Raw genomic sequence first — 14,449 nt, forward strand, 5'->3', positions numbered from 1 at the left:
TATTCTCACTGTTAAGACAGCACCTTGTCTCCACAGGACTGTGCGCTGGTCATTCCTACCAATATTGTCATAGACAGATGCATTGGTGAAGATGAGATCAAAAATATTTTTCCTTCTCTTGGTTCCTTCACCACATGCCACAGACCCAGTCTAGCAGCTATGTTATTTAGGACTCAACCAGCTTGGTCAGTACTGGTGCTGCTGTGCTACTGTTGGTGATAGACATTGAAGTTCCCCACCCAGAATACATTTGCCACCTTTGCAATCCTCATTGATACTACCCAGTACTGCTCAACATGAAGGAGTACTGATTCATAATTTGAGGTTGTCCAGAGTTAATGTTGACGACTCCAAGATAATTCCGTCCTGACTGTATAACACTCTGTTCTCACCTCTGCAGAGTTTGTTCTGCACATGAGTATGTTCTGACATACCCAGGGATGGTGATAGTGTTGTCTGGTATTTTGTCAGCAAAGTATGATTCTGAAGTCTGATGATATTGGCTGTTGCTTGAGTAATCTCCCAATTTTGGCACTTGGCCCCAGATGTCAACAAGGAGAAATTTGTGAGACTAACATGGCTAAGTTTGCTGTTGCATTTTTGCTGCTACATATGTTGATACCAGTGGTTCATCTGGTTTCATTCCGTTTTAGGAGAGTTTTTAGTAGTTTGATACAACTGAAAAAGAGCAGTTAAGGTTTAATCACATTGTTATAAATTTAGAGTGACATGTAGGCCAGACCAGGTAAGGGTGGTAGTTTTCATTCCCTAAAAGGAAGCTGCACAAATATCCCTGGTCCCTAAAGGATATTAATGAACCAAACTATTTATGACAATTGACAATGGTTTCATGGTCATTATTAGATTTGTAAGTCATAATTCCAAACACTTTGCAAATTCTGCCATATGCTATGGAATCCAGGTCCCTAGAGCATTAACTGGGTCTCTGAATTACTAGTCTAGTGATAACACCACAATGGTATCACCTCCCTCAAGTATAAAATTAGTAAATTAATGCAGAAGTTGTTAGCCCATATTGATTTACTATAAATACATTTTGCATTGTAAATTGAGCTTTTAAAACACAACAATATTATTTAAATATTTATCAATGATTTCAAGTTGAGACAGCAGGATCTTGTGTGCACAGGCATTTATTGCATACAACATCAATTCTTTTGAATATATGCAATTAAGCACATCTCCTGGTGTTCAAACCGTGGTTTTCATTACATTTCTAACAATTGTATGTATCTGCTTTGGCAACGTAATTTGTATTTATTTTTTTACAAAAGAATTGTTGAAAGATATGCTTTTGCTTCTTAAAAATTACAATTTTGAAAAGTAATAAATTTAATACAACATTGAAAATTTGTTATTTATGTATAATATATCTTAGAAAAATGTTCGGGCTTTGCTTTCAGAAAGGATATATATTTCAAAACAGACTCTTGACACCACCAGTCTTTCTGAAACAACAGCAGTATGCACAATGTCTAACTGAACAGATTCAAGAGAAAAAGCGAAGAGAGGAAAAAAAGAGACAGGATGAAGAGTTTATGGATCGCTTGGAACAAGTTCAGTTGGCTGAAGAGTAGGTTGCTTCAATTTATTGTTGAGATGTAGGCTATATGCATCAAGTTTGCAATTCTACCATGAAGGCAAGTAGACATGATGTAGGAAAAAAAGTCCCCTTTTATTTCATTCATAAGATTTAGAAGTCATTCAGATGTCCCACATTTAATCACCCATTAGAAGATAATAGTGATAATAGTGAACCACCTTTTTAAATCATTGAACTCTGTCATACCCAGAAAATGGATGACATATTTCAGCACTGATCTTGCATAATTTCAAATGAATGAACAGGAACATTGGAAGGGACTAGAATGGTCAGCTGAGGGTGAAATTGGAATAAATTATTCAAAAATGTTATAATTTTCAAAACAATTTACTTTCATAGTTGTGCTGATTATTGTGATTTCCATATAGATCTATAACTCTTAACAAGATATTTGAACTTCCAATTGATAGCTGAATGAATGGCACCACAAAATTTCAAGTTTTAGGAGTTTTATTGAAAACGTGTTGACTAAATTCTATTTAGTCAATTCCAAGGCTGTTTCCAATGGTTTCCTACATTTACATTTGGTCAAATAACATTAAGAGACCATCTCCAATTTCCTCCAATTTTCAGAGAAATCCTCAAACCCACCATCAGCAGTAAAACCTGCTAAGATGATTCTCCCAGCCATGCCAGAATGAATATCCAGAAAGCCTTAGATGGCTAAGGTTTACATCTCTTTTACTGGAGACTGCTTCCCTTACATATCTGGCAATGGCAGCTCACAAAACTAAGCAGATTATATCTTAGCTGACCATACAAAAACTCCTATCTGAAATATTTACTGATTTTAAAGGAAGCCTGATCCCAAAGTGGTTTCCTGGCCGTCTTCCCCCAGGGGGTTATAAACCATTGAATATTCTTGATCCAGTTTCCCATTCATCTTAGAAGTAAATGTACACTTTACAACACAATTGTTTAACCCCAATACCTCCAACATCTTTCCCGGACTTTGGGATGTCAAAGTCTACTCATTGTAAATCAAAGACTGTTGTCATTATCTCCCAGCATAAATACATTCGGAGTAAGACAAACTAAACCTTCCTTTGATCTTGAACAGTCAAATCACCAAGATTTGTGTAAGGCAGACTTCATTTGGCACCACATCCACAAGCATCCACCCCCTCCATTACTGACGCTCAGAAGCAACAGTGTGTACTATATATAAAGATGTACTGCAGAAACTCACCCAAGATTCTTAGACAGCACTGTCCAAACCCATGACGACTTCCATCTAGAAAGGACTACAGCAGCAGATGCATGGGAACATCACCACCTACAAGTTCCCTTCCTACCATTTACCATCCTGATTTGGAAATATATCACTGTTCCTTCACTGTCGCTGTGTCAAAATCCTGGAATTCCCTCTCTAAGGGCATTATGGGTCAACCTACAGCATGTGGACTGCAAAGATTTAAGAAGACAGTTCACCACAACCTTCTCAAGCATAATGAGTGGCAGGCAATAAAATGCTCGTCAGCCAGTGATGTCCACATTCCATTGAAAATAAAACAAAACCACAGGTCATATGAACCCATTCATTTACCCTAAATGTAAAGCTATAGTCCCAAAATATAATGACATTATAAACCTCATAACTGAAACATAATGATAATTGTAAGCTACCTCCTTAGATTGCTTGCTGTATAGATTCATTTCCATAATAAAAAACTATTGGGATCTTTTCTATTCCATCCAAAGTTCCTATCATTTATTACCTCTATCTTCGCTAATCTTCACTGGGTCCCACTCCCACTGTATTGATTTAAAAAATTCTCATTCTCCTTTTATAATTCTCTATATAGTGTCAATCTATTTTAATTTTGTGACTTCCTTCAACCTCATGTTCTAGCCTGCATGATCTAAATTTCTAACTTCGTTTTGTGCATCCTGATGTATCCTCATTGCTCTACCATCACAGCAAAGATTTTAGTCATTGCATTCATGCACTCTTGAATTTTCTTCCAAAAATCTTCTGACTTCTTGTATCTCTCTGATCTTTGCCTTTAAAAACTTCATCAGAACTGACTTCTTGACCACGTGCTGGATTTTATTCACCCCTCTAGAGGGACATGAAAAGTACCATGAATTCTCTCCATTCTATGCCCCAAGTTAGCTGGGTCCAATGGGTATTTCATCCTGGGACTGCTTGCTGTTCTGGCAGTGGCCACAACTGAGCTCTGGTTCTGTTAGGACTGCCAGTCAATCAGATTGGCCAGCAGCCCCAGGAGGTTGACCTTCCTCTCACTGGGGACTGTGGAAGTCCAATTTTAACAATTTAGGCCACCCACAGTGTGGTATGGCTATGGGATAGGCTTCTTATCAATCTGTTGACTGGCCATCTATAAATTTATGCCCAATCTCTTTAGTAAACTTCCCAAATTTTTGTTTGGTGTTCTTATTTTCCTATTTTTTTTTATTGTGTATGGAATTCTCGGAGAGATTTCTGAACAATTTTGAACTGCATTTTGTCTAATGTAAAATTACAAACTGGTCCAAAATATTTTTTTCTAAGAAATGTCTTTTGTTTTATAGTCTTGCTGTCCAAAGGCAGTATTATCAAAAGGAGAAGCATGAACAAATAGAGGCCTACAAGAAAGCATTGGATACACAGGTGAATAATTAATAAATATGTGCATATATAACAGGAGCATGGTAATAACTAGTGTCTGTTCAGACATCTATGTAAGATTCATTGAAGGTACAAAGACAATATACTACAGAAATATGACATCTAATTCAGTAAAAAATACACCAAAGCAAAATTTCCTGCCTTGTGTCAATATCGCTGTTGCCATGCCTGCTTCTGCCATGTTTGGTGACCCATAGCACCCATATGCTGCCTGAACTGGACAGTTGATGCTACTACTAGAAGCTAATAGCAATAAGTATTCTATTGTCAATATGATCCCTCCTAATTAGTGCAAAACATTGCCAAAGATATAAATTTTGCAAGGACCATGATCAAACATAACAGAAGATGAGCTTACCTTACCTGATAAAATAAGGATAACTTACTTAAATATTTATCTGACTCTCTGCATATATGGGGTGGAGAAAATAAGAAAATGGATCGTGAATACAAACACCAGGATTGGAATTTTCCATCCCAAAATTAGACAGAATCGGTGGTGAGCCTGCAAATAAAGTAGCTGCTGAGAGGCATGACTGGAGTTCCCACCTCTGTTTTTTGCTCTCCAACACTTTCCCCCCAGACAAGATAAGGAAGCAGGCCCTAACCTCCAATTTCAACTTATTTTACCATATGAGATCAGTAAGACACCAGCAACAGAAAGTTTTCTGCAAACCACCCAGGGTCGCATTTATGTTTTCCGTTTAAGTATTTACTGAGATTAGCTTTTGAGGTCAAGTTGTTTGTATGGGGCATTTATGGACTCATGGATACAATCTAGATTTTCAACATGATAATGGGTGAGATCTTATAGGTCTTGTTTGAAAAGGGGCATGGTGCTTTCTTCACTAGACAGTAGCAAATTGCCAACTTCGGGGGTTTATTGCTTCTTAAACTCTTTCTTAATGGCTCAACTCACCTCATTAATATTCAGCATCCTATCTCACCAAACAAGCTAGAAATGGTGAAAGCCCAACCATGGAAATCAGAGCAGATACCTGGTAACTTCAGCTTGCTGCTTGATTCAAAGGACTTCCATAATGCTTAGGACCAGACAATATCTTAGGGCATAATCCACAGGCACCAGCTGCACGTACCTCTCATCCTTGGATATTGAAATCCAGAATTTGCCTTCCTCTCGTGACCATCATGGCCTATTTCTGATACAATTGCAAGCTGTGTAGGAAGCATAAACACCAGACAGTTAACATTGAAAGACTGCTGCAAGGACACTTTGTGCTTATGAACAGGGCCCTAGTTCTAAGTTTGGACCTGGCTGCACAGCAGGGCTGCTTGCTTGCATTCTTAGCACTCGATCACAGAGTACATAGATGCATGTTTGCACCATGCTTACCTTGCCTTGCCATGCTAATTAGTGCAGTCACACAATCAGGCAGCTCCTTTGCTGGTCAACAGTCCTTATTTAAGAGCTGTATGACAGTATATTACATCAATCTCACACCTGAACCATGTGACAACAGCTTACACAGCAAACACACTGCATATGCTTTTAGCAAGCAGTGATATCTCAAAGTCTCAGGGGAGTAGTCTTCACCAAAGTCCATGAAGCCACCCAACAGTCTGGGGGTCCCCAAACAGTAAGTCAAGGGCTAACACATATCCTCCTAGTTGGGGTATTGGTCACAGTCAGGGATCTGATCCGGGTGTTCTCAGTCAGGCAGTCCATGCCTTATGGAGACTGGGAAGTGGATCGTGATCAGTACTGTTGCTCCATAGCAGGCATTCTGGTGGTATGGCTAACCCTTTTGGGAGATTTGTACACCACTAATACACCACTAGTCTGGGCACTTCTTCCTCAGGTTAGATCACTCAAGGGATGAGCCACCGTCAGTCTTGGTGGGTCCATCCAGAGAAACCAAGGATAAAGTGGGATGGAAGGAGAACAAGAGAGTTTGTGGGAAGGAGAGTTGGAAAGTTAGCCTTTGGGACTAAGGGCTGCAGGCTGAAGAAAGTCGTGGTGGGGGGTCAACATTATCTATAAGGGATATAAGGTAAAACATAGATTGAAAGGAGGTCATGTGGGAGTGGGGTTTGTCCATGGTCAGGAGTCCCCTAGCATCAAGGAGGGGGTACAATGTGTGATCACACCTTATATGGTCACCTCATATGCCAGAGGCTGGGGGCAAAGGTGGCAGGTGCAGGCTGTGTAGTCTGTTTGGGTGGGGACTTGGGAAGGTACACAGCCTATGGGGTTCATGGGAAGGGCTACCAGAATGTTTGGAAGCTCATGGACACATAGAATGAAAAGCTGGAAACTACTGTCCTAGGAGCACTCATTGTCACCTTCCATTATGCTGAAAATTAAAAGTGCGCAATGAGGAAGAAATCAGCTGCAACCACAGTAGGACTGGACAGAATAATTTGCTCAACTGTAAGGGAGAGACCTGCAAGATCCAGTAATGTTAAAAGGAAACAACACATTATACACCAACCCATGCACTGTGCAGGAGACAGACCTGCGGGGTCCCTTATCCTTGGGTATCCTAATGCATTGCTTCTCTGTATGCTGCACAGCTCCCGGCCCCAGCCATGCTGACCATCTTATTTACACCATCGTTTTTTGGACACAGGCTGAGGAAAGAGGGTTGATGGTGTCAGCAGGAACCATTACTTGTATACGCCTTTTTAATCTTGCTTCTAGATAACTGCAGCAGGCTCTCAATACAGCCATTGATCCATGGTACAACTTGAGATGAGTTGAATGGGTGTCACATCTGTTTGTGCTGGAGCAAATATGCAAAAGGTGGTAAGGTGTCCCAAGTGAGTGAGTAGGCTATGCAGAGGGTTTGCAAGGTGGATGAAATGACTTGCAAAATGTTAATAATCACCTTTTGAACTGAGAAATGAGGCTTTCAGAACAGATCCTGGGAGCACAAGCCTTTCACATCGGCAAGCCTACAGCTCTGTAGTTTCATTGTTTAAAGGATCTCAGTCTGTCAGCATCAATGTTAAATGACTTTCGGCAAAGCTCTTGTCTTGTTTACCCTGCTTCTTCACGTGCCTTGGGAAACTCAAGCGCTGATTGTTAAAGCAGTAAACTGGATAAAAGCCATAAATAAACTGCTCATTTGCATTTTTAATAATTGAACCTATGGGAAAATTACGGTTTGTCACTCCCTTCCAAAGGTACTTGACAAACGTTGATGGGATCATGCCAAGTTTTCAACTCAACAGTATTTTCCAGCCTTTTAAGCCATCACCTTCTCCCACTTTAACAGTTGGAATTCTGCCTTGTATGGTTATTGTTAATTACTTTTGACTTAAAATCTGCTGATTATTGACTATTTGGCTGCAGGTAATTCATATTATTCATATATGTAATAATATATTATGTATATATTCATATATGTAATAATCATTCCTTCTATATCTAGAGAAAAGAGAAACCACGTCAATTACCAGCATCAGTACCTGATTCCTTTGAACCAATCTTTGGTAATTCTGAGCCAGTTGGAAAGTTAGAAGAACAAAAGCAAGCTGCTTATAACCTTTACAAAGAGCAGATGCAGGCTGCTGCTGACCGTAAGAGGAATGCCATTCTGAATCAACTGTATGAACAGAAAACTGAGTTAGATATGCTGGAAAGAAACAGAAAGGGGTAAGTTAAAATCCTAAACTTTTATTGTATGACTTGTCTTTAATAGATGATATTTATGTTTATTACTTAATGAACTATGGCAAATCAACAAAGCTACTGAGCTTAACTCTTCTGACCAGTGGTTTGCATTTTTCTTATCAAACTTTCCACTGAATTCAAAAATATTCCTTAAATTCAACCTCCACTACCACAAGATTAGGAGAGGGAGAGATCACTGAGGTCACCTATCTGTGGCTTAGCAGGCAACAATGTATGTTACTAAGCATGATCATCAATTATTATCTTTAATGAATAAGTCCACAAAACTGTTATTGCTTGTGATTATGAGATACTCATGTTTTGCAGCACTTCCAGGAAAGGCAAAAAGACAAAGGGGTTGGAATTCCTTCTATTTCATTTGTGATGAATGAAAATTAAAATCAGAATTGTTTAACAGATGGTTGAGCTGATGTTGCAGGATTTACTTTCAACTTAACTTGAAAATACCCTCAAGTAGTCAATAAAAACCGAAAAATGCTGTAAATCAGGAACAAAAACAAAGTTGCTGGAAAAGCTCAGCAGGTCTGCCAACATTTGTGAAGAAAAAATCAGAATTAACGTTTTGGGTCTGGTGACCCTCCCTCAGAATGAGAGTAGTCAGGCAGCAAACATCTACAAGAAGGATGGTGCACACAAGAGAGGAGTTGAAAAATAAATTTACATCAAGTAAGCTGATGGACTGATATGAGTGACATGTCATATTCATTGTTAATTTCATTTAAACACACATTATACTGGTTCAAGTAAATGGTCTGAATATAGCAGTTGTCTTATGCGTTCACTTGATGTTAAATAAGGTAGTTTAATAATTCCTATCCAACCTCATGCCACCATATTTGCTCAGACTATTTCCTGGTAGATTGAAGAACCACTTGTGTAAATTACAGGTTTGTACAATGAAAAAATATAAAATACAAGCAGATTATGGCAACAACTGCAAAGAGAAAAGAGTTAACATTTAGGTCTGTGACCTTTCGTCAGAACTGTTTTCTTGACCGATCACCATTCCCCTTGGCTCTGGAGACTAACTCTTCTGTCATTCAGTCTCGCCTGACTTCACCCGTACATAGATCTTCATTTTAACTCTTGTCCATTTACCCCTTGCTTCTTACTTATTACCAACTTTTTTTAAAAATTAATGAATAATAAAGAAAAAGTTGGTAATAAGTCAGGAGCAAGGGGTAAGTGTACGAGAGTAAAAATGAAGATCTATATATGGGTGAAGTCAGGTGAGACTGAATGACAGAAGAGTTAGTCTCCAGGGCCAAGGGGAATGGTGATGGTCAAGAAAATAAACAAAGCGATTTCAGATGTGCCTAGAATAGGTGTGCTGCTGACTGGAATAATAAATACAGCGCAAGAAAACAAAAATGAGCAATTAAGGTCTGAAATTGTTGAACTCAATGTTAATTCCAGAAGGATATAAAGTGCCTGATTTAAAGATGAGGTGCTGTTCCTCAAGCTTATTTTGAGCTTCACTGGTACAGTACCAGAGAAATGCCAGCATGACAGCAAGACAGAGAATTAAATCGACAGACCAATGGAAGCTAGAGGTGAAGCTTCAGATTGAATGGACGTTCCTCAAAGTCATTCTCTAATCGGTGTTTGGTATTCTTGATGTAGAGGAGACTACACTTTGAGCAATGAATACAGTACACTAGTTTAAAAGAAAGATGTGTAAATCATAGCTTTTACTTTAAGGAGTGTGTGGGGCCTTGGATGGTCCATTGAGAGGGTATAAAAGGATCAGTGTTATATTTCCTGTGTTTCCATGAAAAGTGTCATTTATTTGTGGAACCAACTACTGGCAGCTTATGATTTAGATAAAGTGCTGACACCAATCCTCCTTTTCTGCTATGTATAAGGACTAATTTGGTTAGTAGTGTTTGAGGACAAATCACGAGAGAGTCTTAATGAAAGGAAACACTTGTCTTAATAACAAGATGTAATTTATAGCATGATAGCGTTGGCTAGTTAAGCAGAATCATCTCATAGCCAGTTGTGAAATTTGAGTTATCCACAAACGCAAGTGGTGTGAGCCTCACCATTTTCTCCACTAGGTCATGGGAATACATTAGACCAGACCTTTCCATGTTTGGCAGTAGGTCTTATCTCATTGTCATTTTTCACACTGTACAAGTTATGGATCATCACTACAATTGAAGTTACAGGGTTTGCATAAATTGTTCGCAACCCTTGGAATCCCAGACAAGGTCATGTAAGATAATGGACTACAGCTTTCTAACAAGTGCTTCATCCTATTGCAGTGTCTGGATTTGAACATATCACAAGCTTGCTGCAGTACACATAACCAAATAGGGAAGTTGAGTGTGGGGCCCTGGCAGTTAAGCCACTTTTGACTAAAAAAAATGCTAACTTTTATAGTGTTGCTAAATTACCTAATTTGGGGCAGCACCTGGTCAAAGGTGGCACAATACATTTGCCCATTGGCATAAATATGGCTGCAGTAACAGAATTAGCTTGCCAGATCCAGCATTAAAGTGAGGCCATAAGTTAGCACAGTGATAGCTTTGTGAAGGAGTTATCTCAAGGTAACAGGGTCTACTTTGAACAAAGAATCTTACAAATTAACATACAGGGAGTTTTGTAAAAAAAATACTGCAGATGAGTGTAGGAGACAACTCGATAAGAGATGTGTGAGAACAGACAACCTGAAGTTTGTAGCAAGCATGAAAATGAAAAGTAGGATCCCACAATAATGGAGACAAACGATAAGGTTGGGATTATGTCTTGTAAAAATCTAGGAGATCATACAAGTTTATTGAGTTGTGAAAGTGATTGAGTTTCACTCTTATCAATGAAAAAGTGTTAGAGTAAGGGCAGTAAATTTCATCTCAGAAGACAGTAAGTGACTAGAATGCATTACAATGCAGCTGCAAGATAGAGGGGCAGTGTCTCACTGAACCTTCAAGGTCAGGTGGGACCAAAACTGCTCTCAACTCATTAAGTAAAGAATGTTTACAGTAGGTGTAAACATAAAACTTTACATATAACTAACTTTGTAGTTGAACTGCTATTATGAATCTTATAGCAATGAGTAATAACTGACTTTGTTTTGTATCTCTTGTGATTAGGGCAGTGGGAAATATAAGATGAATAACAGGGTCTGACAGGGATTGCATCAAATAAAATGAAAAAAAAGAATTCGAGCAGCCCTTAGACATAAGCAAGTCTGGGACATTTCTGAAAAAGAATATAACCACTAACTTTGGAATGTGAATTAATGGGATGCATTGTAAGATCCCAAGGCCTGATGATTACAATGTCTGGTAAACATCATGAGATCATGAGGAACCTAGTCCATAGGGGTGCCCCATCACTGATCAGGTGTTTCACAGGATTGGATATGTAGATTAAAGGGGAAGGAACAATGACAATGTTGCATGTAATTATTGTAACATGAAATGTATAAAAATGCTGTATCCCATTGGGGAAATCAGAGGGTCATTGACCCCCTCTTCCTCTGAGCTGGATATTAAGAGGGTGACTGGGTCCCACGTAAAGGCCACATTCAGAGTGGTCTCTGGCCTCTCCTGCACGTGTGGTAAAGAGCTTGAATAAAGATCGATTGTATTTCTGAACACAGAACTCAAGGTTGCTCTTTGACATCTCTCCCCAACAACCCATCTATCCCACTTAAGTGTAAACTACCTCCATCAGAATTGCTGATAGGTAAAATAAAACTATAGACTTGTTTTTGATCCAGTCAATGAAGTTGACCCCACAAGTAAGTCCATGGGACAATAAAAGAAATGTAATTCTTAGTGGGAGCAGCAGCTACTCACTACAGTAGATGTCACCATACATGATGGTTGACACATTTGGACCAAGGATGACAGGTATGAATGTGGGACCTTAATAGGAAAAAGTATGGCCATTTAAGGGAAATATTCAGGTAAAGATGTTGTATAAGGCATTAATAGCTGAAAGGGTTAATGCTGAAGTGTGCACTGGACACCATCCAATGTGATGATGTCACAGAGACTTCAGTGGGAGAATAGGTCTGGATCTCAAAGGTGATTGATCTACTGGTTAAGTCTCCTTCTTAATCTTGGGGTAGAACCTTGTGGGAGTGTGAACGACATGGGTTGTATTGAGAAATCTGGAGAATTGCATGAGAATTTGAATGAGGCTAACTTGGCATTGGGGCAATCAGTTGCATTTTCCAACTGCGTTCTGGGCATTGAGATGAAATTTTTGATATGTAGCAGAAAACTGCCTTTTAAAAGGGATTATTGCTTGTTGTCAGCCTCATTAACTGAACATCTCACCTCATTAATATGCAGCTTCCTATCTTACAGTGAGGAAACTAGACACTGAAAGTTCTCAACAAGGAAGTATGAACAGGTGCCTACTGACTCCAGCAGACCGCTTGCTCCTAAGGACCTCCCACCTCAGACACCAAGCAGTCAGCATCTCAGAGCACACTCCAGCAGCAACCACACTCATCCCATGTCTATTGACTTTGGCATCAGAAATTTGCCAGCCTCTCTGCATCATCATGACACATCTCCAACCTACTTACAGTATGCTTCTGCACTTTACAGCTGTGTCTCTGGGCATACCTGCAACTATCATTTCAATGCTGCTGCAAGGACACTTTATGCCCAGGGACAGACACTCACTGTCTTAGCACTCACTTACTTTGTGTCTACTTGGATGCTCATAACATCCCCGCCTTGACTTGCTTTGCCTTTTTGTGCATTGCCTCCTCAGCCAGAGCTACCAGGCTCACAAAATTTCTGTCTTGCCTAGTTGTTTGGCACAGACAAAGCTATGTCATGGTTCGCAGCTTGTCATACTTGTTGGCATTCTTATCAAGGGAGACACTCCTCAGTCAGGGGGCATCGACACATTAAGTCAAGGGCAGCCTACAGTGCCAGTCAAGGGGCTTGGACAATAGGTAGCCATTTGGAGTGGTCACTGTCAGGGTCCTCTCCTTGGAAGGAATGAGGAGCCAAGTGTCGGGCAACTTCTACCCATCGTACTCCTTCTACCTGTAATGAAAGAAAGGCAGACATTAGAGAGATGAAAGTGGTTGGCACAGCCATTAGTGGTGCATGTGGAGGAAAACTAATTAATAATAAAGGTGATGGCACTTACTCTGGTGCAATTCCTGGGTGGCAACCTCGGACCATGCTTGCAGGGTCTCACATCGTGGCCTCCTCTGGGGGCCCTGGGGGTAGGAATGGCAGTTGTCTGCATTACCCAATGCAGAATGACTTCTAGGTTCCTGTACAGAAGGTGGGACATGAAATTACCCTTGTTTGCCATGTCCGGGATAAATCTCACGAACGATGTAGGGTGGCTCCAGACTGTCAGTGCTTGTTTGTGCATGCAGTCACCTTTTATAGAGGCACTAGTGCTAGACATACCAGTCTACTCTGAAATTCTGAGCAGTGGTGAGTTTTTCTGGGTACAGTGAGTGGTAGAATCAGGCTCATGTCAGCCCATGGGACCTGGGTAAGTAGTTAATGAGGCAGATTTGGGATGTAAGCGCAAGAAAATTCACTTGGTCTCATGAAGAGAAGCCCTCCATGAAACTTGACAAGTTAATACTTAGCATGAAAAATGTAAGATTTCGTCTCTGGTAACAATGTCTATCTTATGTGCCTTGTACCTGATTGCAATCATGCAATAAACTACAACTGGTTTAAGGCACAAGCCTCTTCTTGTTAGACTACCAAGTGATTTTACTCTACCACAGTTGACCAGTCAGGCTGTTAGATCTCAACCTAAAAGAATGGCAGCAAATCTACCTGATCTATCTTTCATCAAGCTGACACTATGAGGATTCATTACAAACATCCTATAAGAATTTTATGTGTTTGACTGAGAATCTTTTGAACATCCAGAGAATATAGGCCCATTCTACTTAATCTTTCGATTGTAGATTCTTCTTTCATCCTAAGAATTGGTTTGGTGAATCTTTGTTGCATTCCCTCTATGGAATTATGTCTTTCCTTGGGGCAGGAAACTAAACGTGCAGACAATATCCCAAGTGTGATTAACATCAAGGCTTTGTTTAATTACAGTGACATATTGTTGTTCCTAATCTGAGATTGTTGTAATGAAGTCCAAACTCTCAAGACTCAATCATAAATGTTTCTTAAATCTGAATATAAGAGTGAAAAGGTTATAAATTACCATTAATAACTCTAAATATTCCAAAGCGCTTTAAAACCAATGAGGTACTTGTATTGTGAGACAACAAGGTGCAGGGCTGGATGAACACAGCAGGCCAAGCAGCATCATAGGAGCAGAGAGGCTGACGTTTCGGGCCTCGACCCTTCATCGGTAATCACTTTTGTAATGTTGAAAACATATTGAAGCAACACTTAACATCACTAAGAATAGATCGATATTTAAAACATATGTAAAATATGTTGAGACAACCAGGTGCAGAGCTGGATGAACACAGCAGGCCAAGCAGCATCATAGGAGCAGAAAGGCTGATGTTTCGGGCCTAAGACCCTTCATCAGAAACGTCAGCCTTTCTGCTCCTATGATGCTG

The 14,449-nt window shown here is 39.8% G+C and overlaps 1 protein-coding gene across 1 annotated transcript in view; it reads left to right on the forward strand.

The window, feature by feature from the left end:
• Window positions 1-14,449, forward strand: part of LOC109931074 (coiled-coil domain-containing protein 81) — a 100,969-nt gene that overhangs the window by 82,765 nt on the left and 3,755 nt on the right. The window contains exons 13-15 of the mRNA XM_048598484.1: window positions 1,425-1,594; window positions 4,160-4,238; window positions 7,652-7,875. Coding sequence (XP_048454441.1) covers window positions 1,425-1,594; window positions 4,160-4,238; window positions 7,652-7,875 — 473 coding nt within the window. The remainder of the gene's footprint in view (window positions 1-1,424; window positions 1,595-4,159; window positions 4,239-7,651; window positions 7,876-14,449) is intronic.

This window comes from Rhincodon typus, chromosome 6 (genome assembly GCF_021869965.1).
Source record: "Rhincodon typus isolate 14 chromosome 6, sRhiTyp1.1, whole genome shotgun sequence".
NCBI lineage: Eukaryota > Metazoa > Chordata > Chondrichthyes > Orectolobiformes > Rhincodontidae > Rhincodon > Rhincodon typus.